At 46.5% G+C, this 13,984-nt stretch overlaps 1 protein-coding gene across 2 annotated transcripts; it reads right to left on the bottom strand.

Annotated features, from left to right (window-relative positions):
* Positions 1-259: 259 nt before the first annotated feature.
* Positions 260-13,984, bottom strand: PDZD9 (PDZ domain containing 9). Of its 2 annotated transcripts, XM_044233523.1 has the most exons (4): positions 13,954-13,984; positions 11,838-12,017; positions 6,307-6,496; positions 260-1,225 (listed from the first exon to the last, which is right to left on the bottom strand). In XM_044233523.1, the coding sequence occupies exons 1-4, from the start codon at positions 13,982-13,984 to the stop codon at positions 559-561; spliced, it is 1,068 nt and encodes a 355-aa protein (XP_044089458.1). In that variant the 3' UTR covers positions 260-558. The 2 variants fall into 2 exon arrangements, with proteins under 2 accessions (XP_044089458.1, XP_044089459.1); XM_044233524.1 differs by lacking the exon at positions 11,838-12,017 and having other exon boundaries at positions 269-1,225.

Genomic DNA, 13,984 nt, shown 5'->3' with positions numbered 1-13,984 from the left:
GCCTCATTTTTTGTCAGATTTATCTTCACTTGTGTCACAGAGTTTTGTCTTTTTTCTCATCTTCCTCTCGCTCATCTGTTTTTGTTTCTTAGGGCTAAAAAGGGGGAAAAATTGTTATGTGAACAACCAGCCAGAAAAATACATCTCTTATTTTAAGTAGGGCATCTGAAGTTTGCAAAACAAGAGAAACTAAATATCTAAATAAAAATGTGATACTTACCTTAAAAAGTGAAATTCTTTCTATGTTCATGCATTCTGATCCTGGGTTCCTCTGCTGCATGCTGTAAAAGATGAGACGTTCTTCTCGGAAGGGAGTGTGTGAAGGATGTGAATGACATTGCTATTTTGAGAATAAGGTGGTGAGGCCTGTCCAGCCCCAGGGCAGTGTTTGGCTATCACATGGAAGAAGGTCTCTGAAGGCATTACAATGCACTTGTGAAAGAATTGTGAAGTCTGCACATATTACTGTAAGTATAGCAAACCTGTACAGAGCAATGCACAAAAGTTGGGTGTGTTCAAGATAGATGCTTATGTGATCACCAACTTGCAGACTGCCTCCTAAGCAACCTTCGATACAGGTCGAACCTTGCTCTTTTCAGTCTGGGTGGGAACTTTCGATACAGGTGGAACCTTGCTCTTTTCAGTCTGGGAGGGAACTTTCGATACAGGTGGAACCTTGCTCTTTTCAGTCTGGGAGGGAACTTTCGATACAGGTGGAACCTTGCTCTTTTCAGCCTGGGTGGGAACTTTCGATACAGGTGGAACCTTGCTCTTTTCAGCCTGGGTGGGAGCTTTCGATACAGGTGGATCCTTGCTCTTTTCAGCCTGGGTGGGAGCTTTCGATACAGGTGGATCCTTGCTCTTTTCAGCCTGGGCGTAGTCTTCCATCCAAAATGCATCTGAGGTGGAGGAGGCGGTGGAGGAGGAAGAGCTTTCCTTGTCATGCTTCACCATTGTCCAGTATGGAGAAGGGGCTCTCACTTCTTTCTTGTGATCTCTGTGAATCATCACGTCACTCTGAATGTCTTTCCCTACACTAATGGTATGGTTCTCCTTTTTATATCCATGCCACTCTCTGGAGATAGACATTGGTCTTGTTGCAGACTGAGGCCCAGGGGACCCTGGGTCTTTATAATACTTAAGTTTTTTATCTGAAACTACATCTTCGTTGTCATCACTGCTTGCCAAAAGGTCATCTTTTGACTCCTCAGTTTTCTTTGTTGGGCTGAAATGAAAAAAAGAAATGGACTGTTAATTGTCTGAACATTCATTGTCCCCTAACAAGATGTCTTAAAAGACATCTTGGTTCGCTTTGGTTCGTAAAAGAAAGGATATGATTTCGACAGTTTCTCTTTCAAAGTACCTTTACGTTTGTTTCCATTCCTAAGTGTAAATCGAATTCTGCCTTGGATCATTTCACATTGCTTTGTACTAACTTAAGCCAGAGTATTGACCAGAATATTAGCAGGCCTTAAAGTGTAGGTTAATTTGCCTCCAGAATGATAGTCAACCCAGCCATCTCTTCCACAGAGCTCTGTTCTAATGGGTCACATAGGGTTAGCAATAACCACAATAACAGGGTATTACCAATTTCTAGCATATTCAGAAATTAGTGGGCCTCCAAGATCTTCAACACACTAGTGATAGGGAAATCTTTGAGTCTTCTTTTTTTCTCCTGAGCATTCATTATTTGCCTCTCTTTTGGGTTTAAAAGCATGGACTTACACAATGCCCTCTATGTCCAGATGTGTCTTGTTCAGTATTCTACTTATCTCTTGCTGGCCAAATGTTTTTTTGTTTTTTGTTTTTTGTTTTTTTAATTTGATAGAGCACGAGCAGGGGAAGCGGCAGGCAGAGGGAGAAGCAAGATCCCCCAGAGCAGGGAGCCTGATGGGAGGCTCAATCCCAGGACCCTGAGATCGTGAGCTGAGCTGAAGGTGGTCATTGAACCAACTGAGCCAGCCAGGCACCCCTCTGGCTAGATGCTTTTAAAGACGTTTTTGTAACTTGCCTCAACTATTGGCTTACTTGAGAGCTTGTTTGGAGGTTCCAGCAGAGGAGCACAGCTCTTCATACCTCTTTGACTGAAGGACAGACGTCCTCTTCAACCGACCCTGCAGCTTCCGGAGGGACACACGTGAGCGATGAGGGAAGAGAGGGGACCCCTGCCTGGCCAGCCCAATCACCCTCACATCCCCAACTCCTGGCTTTCTTGACTGTTGAAACTTGGGCAGCACTGGCCTGCTAGCAACTCTTCAGCTTTTCTAAAACCTGCGGTTCCTGTGCCGACTTACTACTCCCCCGAACAGATGCCGTTCCCTGCTCCCCCCTCATCCTGGTCTTTGTGATTCTGGACCTCTGGCACATCAGTCCTGCTACAGGAAATAGAAATTTCTTTCTTCTCCAACGCCCCTCCAGCGCCGCCAACCTATCAGACTTGGCTTGCATTATCACTACTATTCTTGCAGTCCTGACTGTTCTGTTTGCTTCCAAGAATTTGAACAGGTTTTCCTAAAGTTTTTCTCTTCTGGTAATAATTAGTGATTGAGTCATTCTCCCTGAGAACTACTAGTCATTAAAATGTGGATTTTCCTTCATCCTCGATTTAGTGGGTGCAAAGAGATTCAAAAGATCTTAGGATCAGAACACTTCGCCTGCAGACATGCCCAGGACTTCCTGAGCAGCTTGTGAATAGGGGGGAAAAAAAAATCCACGTTACTTTTTTTTTCCAGATTGCAAAGAATATCCTGTGTAACTCAGTATTAGGTAACTATAAAGAATAAGTAGTAGAGCCAGGTTCTTCCTAACTGAAGTATGATTATAAAACCATAAGCCAGCAGAGGTCAGAGTTAGTTGGAAACAGTTTTTATACCACTAGGTCTGCCCAAGTATTATGTGGAGTATTCTCCAGTGTGCACAAAGTGCCAGTTGCTCCTGAAAAAGATCTTACAAGCTCTGTGTAAGAAGCCTTTACTTTCCTTTTGTGCTCCTTCCCTGTCCCCTACCATGTAATTACCAAAGTGCCTTAGATGTAAACACTTTGTTAAGGAAGGGATTCAGAAAGTGTCTGCTCTTGTTTCTGAATCCATGGGTTTTAGCCTCGTACTCGAGTTGTGCTATTCTGTTTCTCTCTTCTTTGCTTTTGAATGGTCAGTCTGCCATTCTTAGATGTTAATATTCTGTATCTCAAACTCTGGACACTTAAAATGCTTAGAAGCATAATCCTTCTGTAAACAAATGATGAAGAACCCAGGCTTGAGAGCTGCACCCCGCAGTACGGGGCCCCCAGCTGTGTGTGGCTGCTGAATTTAAACTGATTAAATCTGAATAAAATTTAAAATTCCCCAGTTGCAGTTCCTCGCATTCCACATGCTTAATCGTGGCTACTACATGGCACAGCACAAATTGAGAACATTTACACCACGGCAGTACGTTCTTCTCGAACATCGCTGCTCTGGAGACAGGCCCAGTGACAGTTAGATCCTGTGACCTCTGGCAAGTTTACATACATCTCTCTTGGCTTCCGTTTTCTGGCCTGTAATCAGGATAATAAAAAGCCTTGGCCTGAGGATTAAGAGGTATAATGCTCGTCAAGCAATGTCCACTGCATAGTAAGCAGTGTTACCGTGAGTGATTTTTAACTACATCATGATTGGTTTGGATTTTGGGAAAAAACCTGTCCCCAATCTGTGCTTGATCTAAGGGAACTGACAACTCTACCCAGCTGTAGTCCCGCTGTCAGCCTGTGGGAAAGCAAGCCCATCTTCTGATTTTTGATGAGAAACCACAGATGCAGATTCTTTCCATGAAATCTTAGATGTGTAAGTTCAAATTTTTTCATTTAAACATTTTTGAAATGTACAGAAAAATGCAAAAAAGATCAGTTTAATGGAAAAAAATATATAAACACTTGGGTAGCCACACACCCCCCCGGGGGTCAAGAAAGAGCACTGGCCCCTGGCAAAGCTCCCTGTATCTTCCTTTCTCTCTAGATCACCGCTATTCTGACTTTCCAAAATGTTGTTGTAGGAGACCAACAAAGCACATCTGTTGACCGTATCAGTCCCTTGGACCGCAAGTGGGAATATACGAAGTAATGTCAATGCAATGTGGGCCATCCTTTAGTTCTTAGTCCAGTCCCCAGCCAGATTTCCTTGAGCCCATCCCTATAACCAAAGATACCCAGCTGTAGCCACTCTTGCATCAGAGCACTGAATTGTTGAAGGAAAAGGATCTCATGTTATACATGTTATGCTCTGCAGACCTTCCTCATGCATCTGACCTGCCGAAGGGTCTCTTGCACTCCTGGGTTACAGAGATTAAGTGATTTGTCTGAGCCTCAAAAGCTGGGTTTTAATTTTTATTCCCTCTGAATAAAGGAAACATGGGAAAGTCCTGTGGTAGATTTAGCATAATGGCAGAGATTTGCATTCTCCCAGGGCAACAGAGTAAACAATGGATGATACAGATTACGTCCTTGAAATTAGGAGAAATGCTGTGATGGAGATACACAGGTTGCCCTGAAAGCATAAGATGGGTGGACCAGACAGTGTTTTAAAGCTTCCTAATTTAGTGAGGCCTCTTGGAAAAAGTTTGCACTGTAAACCTTCAAGGATGAGTAATGACGGGGTCCTAAACATGTTGCAGACAAAAGAGCAAGTGCAAAGGCCCCGAGGCAAAGAGAAGGCAAAAAAGCTGAGAGCCAAAGTGGACTAGAGAGGGCAGAGGAGAGCAGAATGAGGTGAGGCTGCAGTTGATACAGACAGACACTAGCCACATGGGGTAGCACAGATCAGTCCAAGGATTTGGGCGTTTGTCCCGAGAAGAGAAGGTTTTAAAAGATTTTAAGCAGGAACATGTCAAAATCAGACTTGCATCGTAAAAGGACTGTTCTGTGTAGAGAATGAATAGGGGACAGGAGTGGATGGTAGAGACCGAATGGGGACTCTTACTGGGGTGGTGGTGGCCGGAGAGAAATGGACGAATGTGAGAGAAAGCTGGAAGGTGGGGCGCCTGGGTGGCTCAGTGGGTTAAGCGGCTGCCTTCGGCTCAGGTCATGATCTCAGGGTCCTGGGATCGAGTCCCACATGGGGCTCTCTGCTCAGCAGGGAGCCTGCTTCCTCCTCTCTCTCTGTGTCTGCCTCTCTGCCTACTTGTGATCTCTGTCTGTCAAATAAATAAATAAAATCTTTAAAAAAAAAAAAAAAGCTGGAAGGTAAAATGACAAGCCCTCGTGATTATTGGGGGTGGAAAGAAGGGAATGGAGAAATCTAGCACAACCCCTAAATTTCTGACTTGTTCAGCGAGGCAAATGATCGGCTAGTAAGATAGGGCCACTGGAGATCAGTGGTGAGCTGGCTTTTTATTTTTCGGCACAAGGAGTGTGAGGGGTTCGTGATACACCCAAATGGAGCTTCCAAGTGGTAGAGGGAGGATTTAAATGTACAAGTTTGAAGGTCATACAATTTTGAAAAATCACTCATATTCAGAGAGTAATAGAAACCACAGGCATCAGTGAGAGATGGCCCAGGAGACTGAGACAAGGAAGCCAAAAATTCAGCCCCAGGGAAGGGCAGGGCAGAAGCCTGGGGAAGATGGTATTTCAACAGGAGTGGGGGTGGGGTTGTACAGTGGCGAATGCTGCTCGGAAGCCAAGAGTAATGTAGACTTGAGAGGAGTCCCCTGGAGTCCGGAACATGAGGGCTGTGGGTGGCCCTGCCAAGAGGTCTCTTGGCCAAGTGAAGAAAGCAAGGCCTCCACTAAGGTGCAGGGGGGCAGAGCGCCTGAGAAATCATCTCCAGGGGAAATGGCCCACAACTGCTACAGCATCTCTCCACCCGATTGGAGTCAAAGGGACAGGACCTTGGCTAGGGGGGCAGGGAGAGGACAGCGGCCTCAAGGTGGGGTTTGTGAAGATGGCAGAGGCCTAAAATAAGGCTTCCATATTGTTGAAAAGGATCCAGAGAGAAGCTGAATGTGCAGGAGACAAATGAAGGAATGGGATTCATAGCATGTGTTTAAGGCCAACTCTGGACAAGGGGACAAGTGGCAGAGCTCCCATCGGATGGTTCTCTTTCGAGCTCCAGGTTCAGGGCTCTTGCGCTCATCAATCTGCTTCACATTAGGTCCTGTCGATTGTACTTTTCCAAAAGGATTCAGAACCCACTAAATGATTGTGGTGGTTTCACCAATCCCTCCCCCGCTGGTCCAGCAGATCCTTCTCCCAAGAAACCAAGACCCAGTGCTTCACATGGCCCCGGGCGTGCTAGCATAACAAAAGAGTTCCTAAAAAAAAGATCTACTCACCGAGTTACTGGGAATTTGGTCTCAGGGATTAAATCATAGATTTCTTGCCATTCTTGGGGTATGTCAATAAAATCTCGGTAAATCTTGATCTGTAGTACTGTTCCTATGGTGATGTGTTGCAAAAGTTTTAAAAATTCTCGAAGAGTATATCCTAACACATTGGCATGGCCAACACTAATCAGAACATCACCTGAAGAGGGAAAAAATTATCAGTAAAATGAAGATAATGGGTCAGTGGGTTCATAGCACTTCTGGCTCTACTGTGAGGTGTTTCATTTTAAGGGCTCATATTGTTGGTTCATTCTGAACCCAAACCAGGCTTCAGCCTTTATTTAATAAATGTGGTCATCTCAGTGACATGAGTGTCCTTTGCATAATGGAGAATGCATGCAAGATGTTTCTTAATAGTGGTGTAATGGTGGATGCCTGGGTGGCTCAGTGGGTTAAGCCGCTGCCTTCCGGTCAGGTCATGATCTCAGGGTCCTGGGATTGAGTCCCACATCGGGCTCTCTGCTCAGCAGGGGGCCTGCTTCCCTTCCCCTCTCTCTGCCTGCCTCTCTGCCTACTGTGATCTCTCTCTGTCAAATAAATAAATAAAATCTTAAAAAAAAAAATAGTGGTGTAATGGTAGGTATTATTTCATGTTTTTATTGCATTTCTTTAGTCCTTGGTGTGTCAGAAGCTAAAAACCATCTATAATCTGAGCCATCACTTAAGAGTCACTTAAGAGTTTATTTTATGTTTCAAATAAAATAAATAGCTATTACTATTAAAAAACCACTTACACTAAGTGAATAAATGACCTAGTTTCTCTTGTACCTGCCTGGCAATTTCCAGTGCCCTCCACTGGTATTAACATCAAGACTTTGATTTTAATTTCCTGCCTTGCACAGTATTAGTTGAACATATAATTCTGCATGAAAAACACTGGACATGTAGCATGATTTTATTAAGCTTACGATGTCTATACAGGGAGTATGTTGGTTAAAGGGATTTGACAGCTAGGTTGTCTACTTTAGGGCATTGCTGGACAGGGAGGGAAGCGTGACAGTCAACCATGGAGCTTTTGATCCCCCACCATGTGGGAGGAAAACCACATCTTGATCACAAGCTCCTGGACCCCCCAAAGTGGGTGTTAAAAAGACTAATTACTCATTGTGATGGACGTGTAAAGGAGATCCAGCCACGGGGCAAGCCCACCTGGGTCACTGACCCCGGAGCAGGAGATTCAGAAGGGTGAGAGCGGCACCCTGCTGCCGGGGGCGGTGACAGGTGGCAGGTGGCCCTGTGCTCGCTCATCGGGGGCGGTGGCAGGTAGCCCTGTGCTCGCTCATCGGGGGCGGTGGCAGGTAGCCCTGTGCTCGCTCATCGGGGGCGGTGGCAGGTGGCCCTGTGCTCGCTCATCTGGGGTGGGGACAGGTGGCCCTGTGTTCGCTCATCGTTTTCCCAAGCGTGGTTCTCCAGCCTTTCCGGCAATGCTGTCAGACTCACTGTTCTAAATTCAGTGCTTTAGTAGGATGGTTTTCTATTGGTTGCAGTGAAGAATCCTGACTACCACAAGGACACCCAGCAAGAGAGGAAGGAATACAAAGAAATGACTTTTGAAGGGCTCACAGTGAGTATAATCTTAGCAAATTGTACTAGAACAGCCTGCCGAATGGTTAATGGAGACTTTATAGCTAACACTAGATGAAGGGACTCCAGGTAAGTCCCAAAGGGGGGGCTCATCTCGTTGTGCATGGGAAGCTAGGGGCCCTCAATTACCCTCTTTGCAAGACATCCGAAGCCTAACCTCCGGTAAGAGGGTGAAGCCACTTCTCTGAGACTACAGCCCACTGTGCGATAGTTGAGAATTCTGCTGATCTCAAAGGAAGCCTCTGGGGAATACCAAAGACGAACTTTCATAGTGCGAGGTCCTAGTTTCCTATCAGAAACTGAAGTTTGAAAGTAGTAAAGAAAAGACTTAGAAGGGTGGAGAAAACCTACTTCAGTCTTAGAAAGTAGCGGAGGGTAAAAACCAGCCAAGGCTCTGCAGCTAACTGCTAAATGAAACAGGTTTTCCCCAGCTGCCTGCAGAGTGTGCAGTCTGGAACAGCTGTTCATCCTATGAAGGTTAATTACAACAGCACACCCACCCGCAAAAAAAAACCAAAAACCCACCAACAACAAACACCCCTCACTGGACGAGCTTATATGCCTAATGTTAAAAGAAGCATTTTTAGCTGAAAGCTATGGCTTGGCATTCTGCTCAATTATGTTGTTAAAGCGTGTTTTTTGATCAAGAAGACAGAAAACAAACAGTGTAATTCCATGACCATCCTGGCTGTGAACCAAACATGCCGTCGTATGAATGTGATTACTCTGCCAACAGATATTAACGTTGCCCTTCATTAAGGCATACCAATGTGGTATTTATGAATATCAAACTCATTACACAGTTTTTTTCTGTTTTAATGGACTGTAGGAGCCACATTATTATATAAACTTTGTCTGGATTACCTACGTTAAATCAACTTTGCAGCAGCCAAAATAGATTCGCCTATTTTGCTCCATCTCTCCCATTGAGGCTGTGAGTTCCATAAGCTCCAGGTGGTTACAGACCACATCTGTTTGGCTCACCTTTATAACCCCGTGCCTAAAGGATACCTGCACACAGTAGGCATTCAGGAAATGTTTACTGAATGAATGTGGCTGGTATATGACTTGTATTTTGCCTTCAAAGTTATACTAATTTCTTAAGACTCTAGATATCAGACTATACTTAAAACCATCCTGGCCAAAAGGATTGTAAAGTTTAGCCAGAATAAACTAACACTAAGCTGGGAAATCCAAGGAAACCCTATTTTAAAGCACCAGAAGAGAAAAATTTGATGCACATGGATAAGAAACAATGGAGCTGGGAGATAATGTGGTCAAAGAAATAGTAGGCTTGGGGGACTGTCACCTCTGAAATTTTCCATCATTGTCAAAAGCCCTGAATTCCAGTCTCTGAAACCAAGACACTGAAGGGAAGTGACTGACTGGTCATGCAGAGATTTGGGACTCTGGACTCTCTCTGATACTGAAATCCTATTTCCAGGATTTCATGGGGCCCATGGGCTGGAACCCCAGCCCCGTGCATCCACTTAGCTCTGTGCATTGACCCACTTCCTTCATCTCACCAACCCTCTTGTCTTGTTACCCACCTTTCAGAGTGGTGCAAAGATTAAATGAGAACACGGAGGCGGAAACTCCTTGCACAATGGCTGTGACAAATACGTCTTACTCATTTATCAAGCACAGACATACCAAATGTGCCAGCACTGTAGGTTAAGTCCTGGATTTAAAAGATGAATTCCAGGTGCACTTGGCTGGCTCAGTCAGAAGAGCATGCGACTCTCGATCTTGGGAGTCATGAGTTCGAGCCCCACATTGGGTGTAGAAATTACCAAATAGAAAAAAGTTAAGGGGGCGCCTGGGTGGCTCAGTGGGTTACAGCCTCTGCCTTCGGCTCAGGTCATGATCCCAGGGTCCTGGGATTGAGCCCCACGTCAGGTTCTTTGCTCAGCAGGGAGCCTGCTTCCTCCTTTCTCTCTGCCTGACTCTCTGCCTACTTGTAATCTCTCTCTGTCAAGTAAATAAATAAAATCTTAAAAAAAAAAAAAAACTTTAAAAAATGGAGACCTTTATTGGGGCGCCTGGGTGGCTCAGTGGGTTAAGCCTCTGCCTTCGGCTCAGGTCATGATCTAGGGGTCCTGAGATCAAGCCCCGCATGGGACTCTCTGCTCAGCAGGGAGCCTGCTTCCTCCTCTCTCTCTGCCTACTTGGGATCTCTGGCTGTCAAATAAATAAATAAAAACCTTTAATTAAAAAAAAAAAAGATGAATTCCAGACTGCCTCTGACCTCAAGGAGCCCACTGACCATAGGTCCTGCTTCCCACGCATAAAAACACACTCCTGTTGCACTCCAGCGCGTATGCACTCTGGTTACCGACCAGCGTCTGTCACCTGACCCCAGAGAAGCTAAGGAGAACACGCAGAAAAGTTCACACGACCTGTCCTGGGCTTCCTCTGGTCTGGAAAGTCCAGATCTCTCTTTCTGGTACTCTGTGCCCCAGCACCAAATAGTGACATTTGGAGAAGATGTTTTGGATTTTAAGGTGAGGTGAATGTTCACAGCGGCACCGTTTATCTCTTTTCTTTAACCCACTGCTTCTACCCGGAGCTGCACTTAGACTCAATCACCTGAGGAGCTTTGAAACCATGAACTAACCGATCCCCAGCCCCAGGTCAATTGAATCAGAGCCTCTGGGGAAACAGGGCATAGGCATCTCAGGTTTATAAGCTCCCCAGGTAATTCTAATAGGTAAGAGTTACAAATCAGTGGCTTAATCCACTGAACCACCATCCTTTTTTATTAAAAACAACAACAACAACAAAACCCAAGTCGGGAAACTAAGAACAGCCTAAGAGAAATGACTGCCAGTATTCCCACCGAACTGTCGTGTTGAAAGTACTTTCATAAACCCTCTCTTTCCAAATCCTAGCTGCCTCTGACAAAGGTGGTATTATCCCAAATCAGAGTGTGAGGTGACCTACACCTGGAAGGTTAGATGGCTTTGCCCAAGGTCACAGAACTACAAAGTGGCAGAGCAGCTAAGCCGGTGGCTCTTCCCTCTCACCACGCTTGCAGCCCATCGTGTCTCCTTGGCTCCCAAGCACAGCCCTAAACCGGAGCAGACACTGGAAAACACGTCTCTAACTGGAAGAAAAAATCATTCACCCCAAGACAAGAGAAGCAGGATGGTGTTTCTTGGGCTCAGAAGTGTAACAGAGAGGGTTCAAGCCACTGATCCCTGGTGGGCAAGTTACTAAATATCTGATTCCTCATCTCTAAGGTGGGTTTTTTTTTTGTTTGTTTATTTGTTTTTAAAGATTTTATTTATTTATTTGACCGAAAGATCACAGGCAGGCAGAGAGAGAGGGGGAAGCAGGCTCCCTGCTGAGCAGAGAGCCCGATGCAGGCGGGGCTCGATCCTAGGACCCTGAGATCATGACCTGAGCCGAAAGCAGAGGCCTTAACACACTGAGCCACCCAGGCACCCCTGTAAGGTGGTTTAATGCACAATCGACCTCAGGGATTGTCAGGAGGGTGAAGTGAGTTCATGCATCTGAACGCTAACGATGATTCATACTGCCTACGGAAGAAGGAAGGTTTATCCACCAAGACCCATAAACTCTGGAGTGACACCGTACCTGTGTGTGTATCCCACGTGCCAGGTGGGGGTGAACCTGGGCAAGGAATTCAAGCTCACCGAGCCTCAGTTTCATCCCCTGTGAAGGGGGGATAGCAACGGCTCCTACCTACAGACTTGAGGTCAGAATTTGGTGAAGAAAAACAACGCAGCGAGGGTTGATAAAGTGATAGTAAGGGGCTGGCATGCAGAAACCTGCTCTCAAGCAATATTATCATTATTACGGTGACACTAACACCTGCTAACCGAGTCTCCCCAGAGGCAGACAGGCGGGAGGCAGGGGAAGACCACAGTCACCTGGCTTGAGTTTTCCATCCCTGGCCGCAGCCCCATTCCTGATGAGGTGGGTGATCTGGAGGTAGGGCCCGTTCTGGATGACGATCAGGCCCAAGCCTAGGTTCCCCACAGTGAGTTTGGTCTGCTGAGTTTTGCTCAAGTTGTGCACAGATGACTTGACGTTGAAGCCAGTTTGTGTTTCTAATGAAAAGAGGGAGACTTTTTTCAGTCCATCACCTACACAGCAACATGACCGCATCACTGGGGTCCCAGAGCCAGTTTTAGGACTGGGGGCCCGAAGCAGTTTCGTAACCTCTCTGTACCTCAGTTTCCCCGTCAGTAAAGTGAGGACAATAAATGTCTAGCTTAGAGGCTTGTTATGAGTATAAATGAGACCGTTGAAGGGCTTTGCTCAGCGCCCGGCCCCTGCGGAGTGCTTCATTAATGTCAGTTATCACCTCTGCACTTGATCAGTTTTTCTGAGGCAGGCTGTGCGCTGGGAAATAACAATTTCTTGCCCTTATGGATCTTCCAGCTTAGCGGAAGAGACAGATCTCCATCAGTCACGTAAATGTATGTCGAATAACAAACGGTAACACACGCTATGAAGGAAGCATATGGAGAGCCCTGAGGGGGACTGACAGGAGGCCAAGGTATCCTGTGGAGAAGGCAGTTGAGGCTTCATGCAGGAGGTAACGTTTGAATGGACGTCAAAAGGACCAACAGGAAATATTTAGACCAAGGAGAGAGGAAGGAAGTCTCAGAGACAGGAAAGAACCCAGAGGGAGAGGGAGAGATGCATGGGGCAGGCGGGAGGAACACAGGCAGAGACCACCCGTCTGTTTCACAGGCTGACATCATCGCTGCAAGGGCTGAAGAGGGAGTTAAGCAGGACACAGTAAGATTGGCTTTTTTTTTTTTTAAAGAAAAAAACAAACCATGGATTGTGGGCTCCAGAGTGGAAGTGGGAAATCAAAGAGTTATTGTCCTCACCCATGCATGCAATGGCAATGATGATAGTGGAAATAGCAGGAAAAGATCATTTGGCAGGAAAATCTGGGACAATGGGTGGTGGTGGAGAGGCATCGAGATACGTTTTCTACAGAACTCTCAAAAGAGAAGTTTCAGACGTAGAGTGATTTAAAACAAGTTGTTCACTCAAGAGGAAGCGCCTCGGAAGACTTATTTTCAGTCCACAGGAAGCTTCTGGGGACATTCCTTTTCAGCACACTTTTCCTCAAGGACAAGTGACAAACCGTTCTTTGCCGAGCCTTTGGCAAATCCATAGGGCTGTGGTGTTTTGAGGGCCCAGAAGTGGTCTTCACTGCTGAGGGAGGGGCTCTGCCAGTCCCTCCACCCCCGGGTGTGGGCCCCACAGCCAGGTTCCCGGCCCTTCCCTCCTGAGCAAGCATTGGAGCTTATCTCCAACCTCACCTTCCCCCGAACCACAGAGGCTCTCTAGAAAAGAAATAAAGGAACCCAGTGTAAAGAAGGTTCCACACTGGGAGACTGTTCAGGATTCTAGGAGAGATTTGCAGGAGGTCGTACCCCTCCTTCAGCCTCCAGTCCCTGGACAGACACAGAAGCGGCCTCTTAGCAGGCTGGGAGCACCAACCTCCGCTTGCAAGTTAAATGAGCTTCGGATAAGATCACCTAAGAAGCCCAGTCTCAAAAGGCAGCAGGGTTAAGGGAAGGTAGGCAGCCTCAAAAGACTCCATACCCGATGATTCCACCTTCTCCGTAGAAAGGGCAAAACTGCAGGAGACAGATCACTCCAGGAGACAGATCGGGAGCGCCAGGCACGGAAGTACAGGCTGGGGGCAAAGGCGCAGCGCAAAGCCGGGGTGGGGGTGGGGGTGGGGATGGGGATGGGGGCAGGGACGGAGGTGGGGGTGGGGAGGGCTGGAGTTGCACTTCTCCGCATCTTGATGGTGTGGGTCGTCGTTTGTCAAAACTCGAAGCTATACACTAACAACGAGGGGCTCTTACTGTATGTAAAGCATCGTTTACTCAACAAATGATGGGGAGAGGCTTCCTCCCAGGCTAAGAGTCTGACGTTCGGTCCCATTTCACAGGTGAGTCAAAGGGATGAAGGCTTTGTCGCCCAGGCGTCGCCCTCTCCCCACTCCCCAGTTACCTTTTTTGTCTTTTAGGACGGCCTTCTTCAT

The sequence above is a fragment of the Neovison vison genome, chromosome 14 (genome assembly GCF_020171115.1).
Source record: "Neovison vison isolate M4711 chromosome 14, ASM_NN_V1, whole genome shotgun sequence".
In the NCBI taxonomy this organism is placed as follows: domain Eukaryota; kingdom Metazoa; phylum Chordata; class Mammalia; order Carnivora; family Mustelidae; genus Neogale; species Neogale vison.
Note: the sequence above shows the minus strand (reverse complement) of the source record. Positions and strands in the feature narration are given on the sequence as shown.

What these genes read in the sequence shown, in the direction of transcription:
- PDZD9 (XM_044233523.1), bottom strand. Translation starts at nt 13,984, where the DNA reads ATGAAGAAGGCCGTCCTAAAAGACAAAAAAG. An exon ending in CGTCCTAAAAGACAAAAAAG is followed by an intron (nt 12,018 to 13,953) that starts GTAACTGGGGAG and finishes TCTTTTCATTAG; the next exon opens with AAACACAAACTGGCTTCAAC. An exon ending in GGATGGAAAACTCAAGCCAG is followed by an intron (nt 6,497 to 11,837) that starts GTGACTGTGGTC and finishes TTCCCTCTTCAG; the next exon opens with GTGATGTTCTGATTAGTGTT.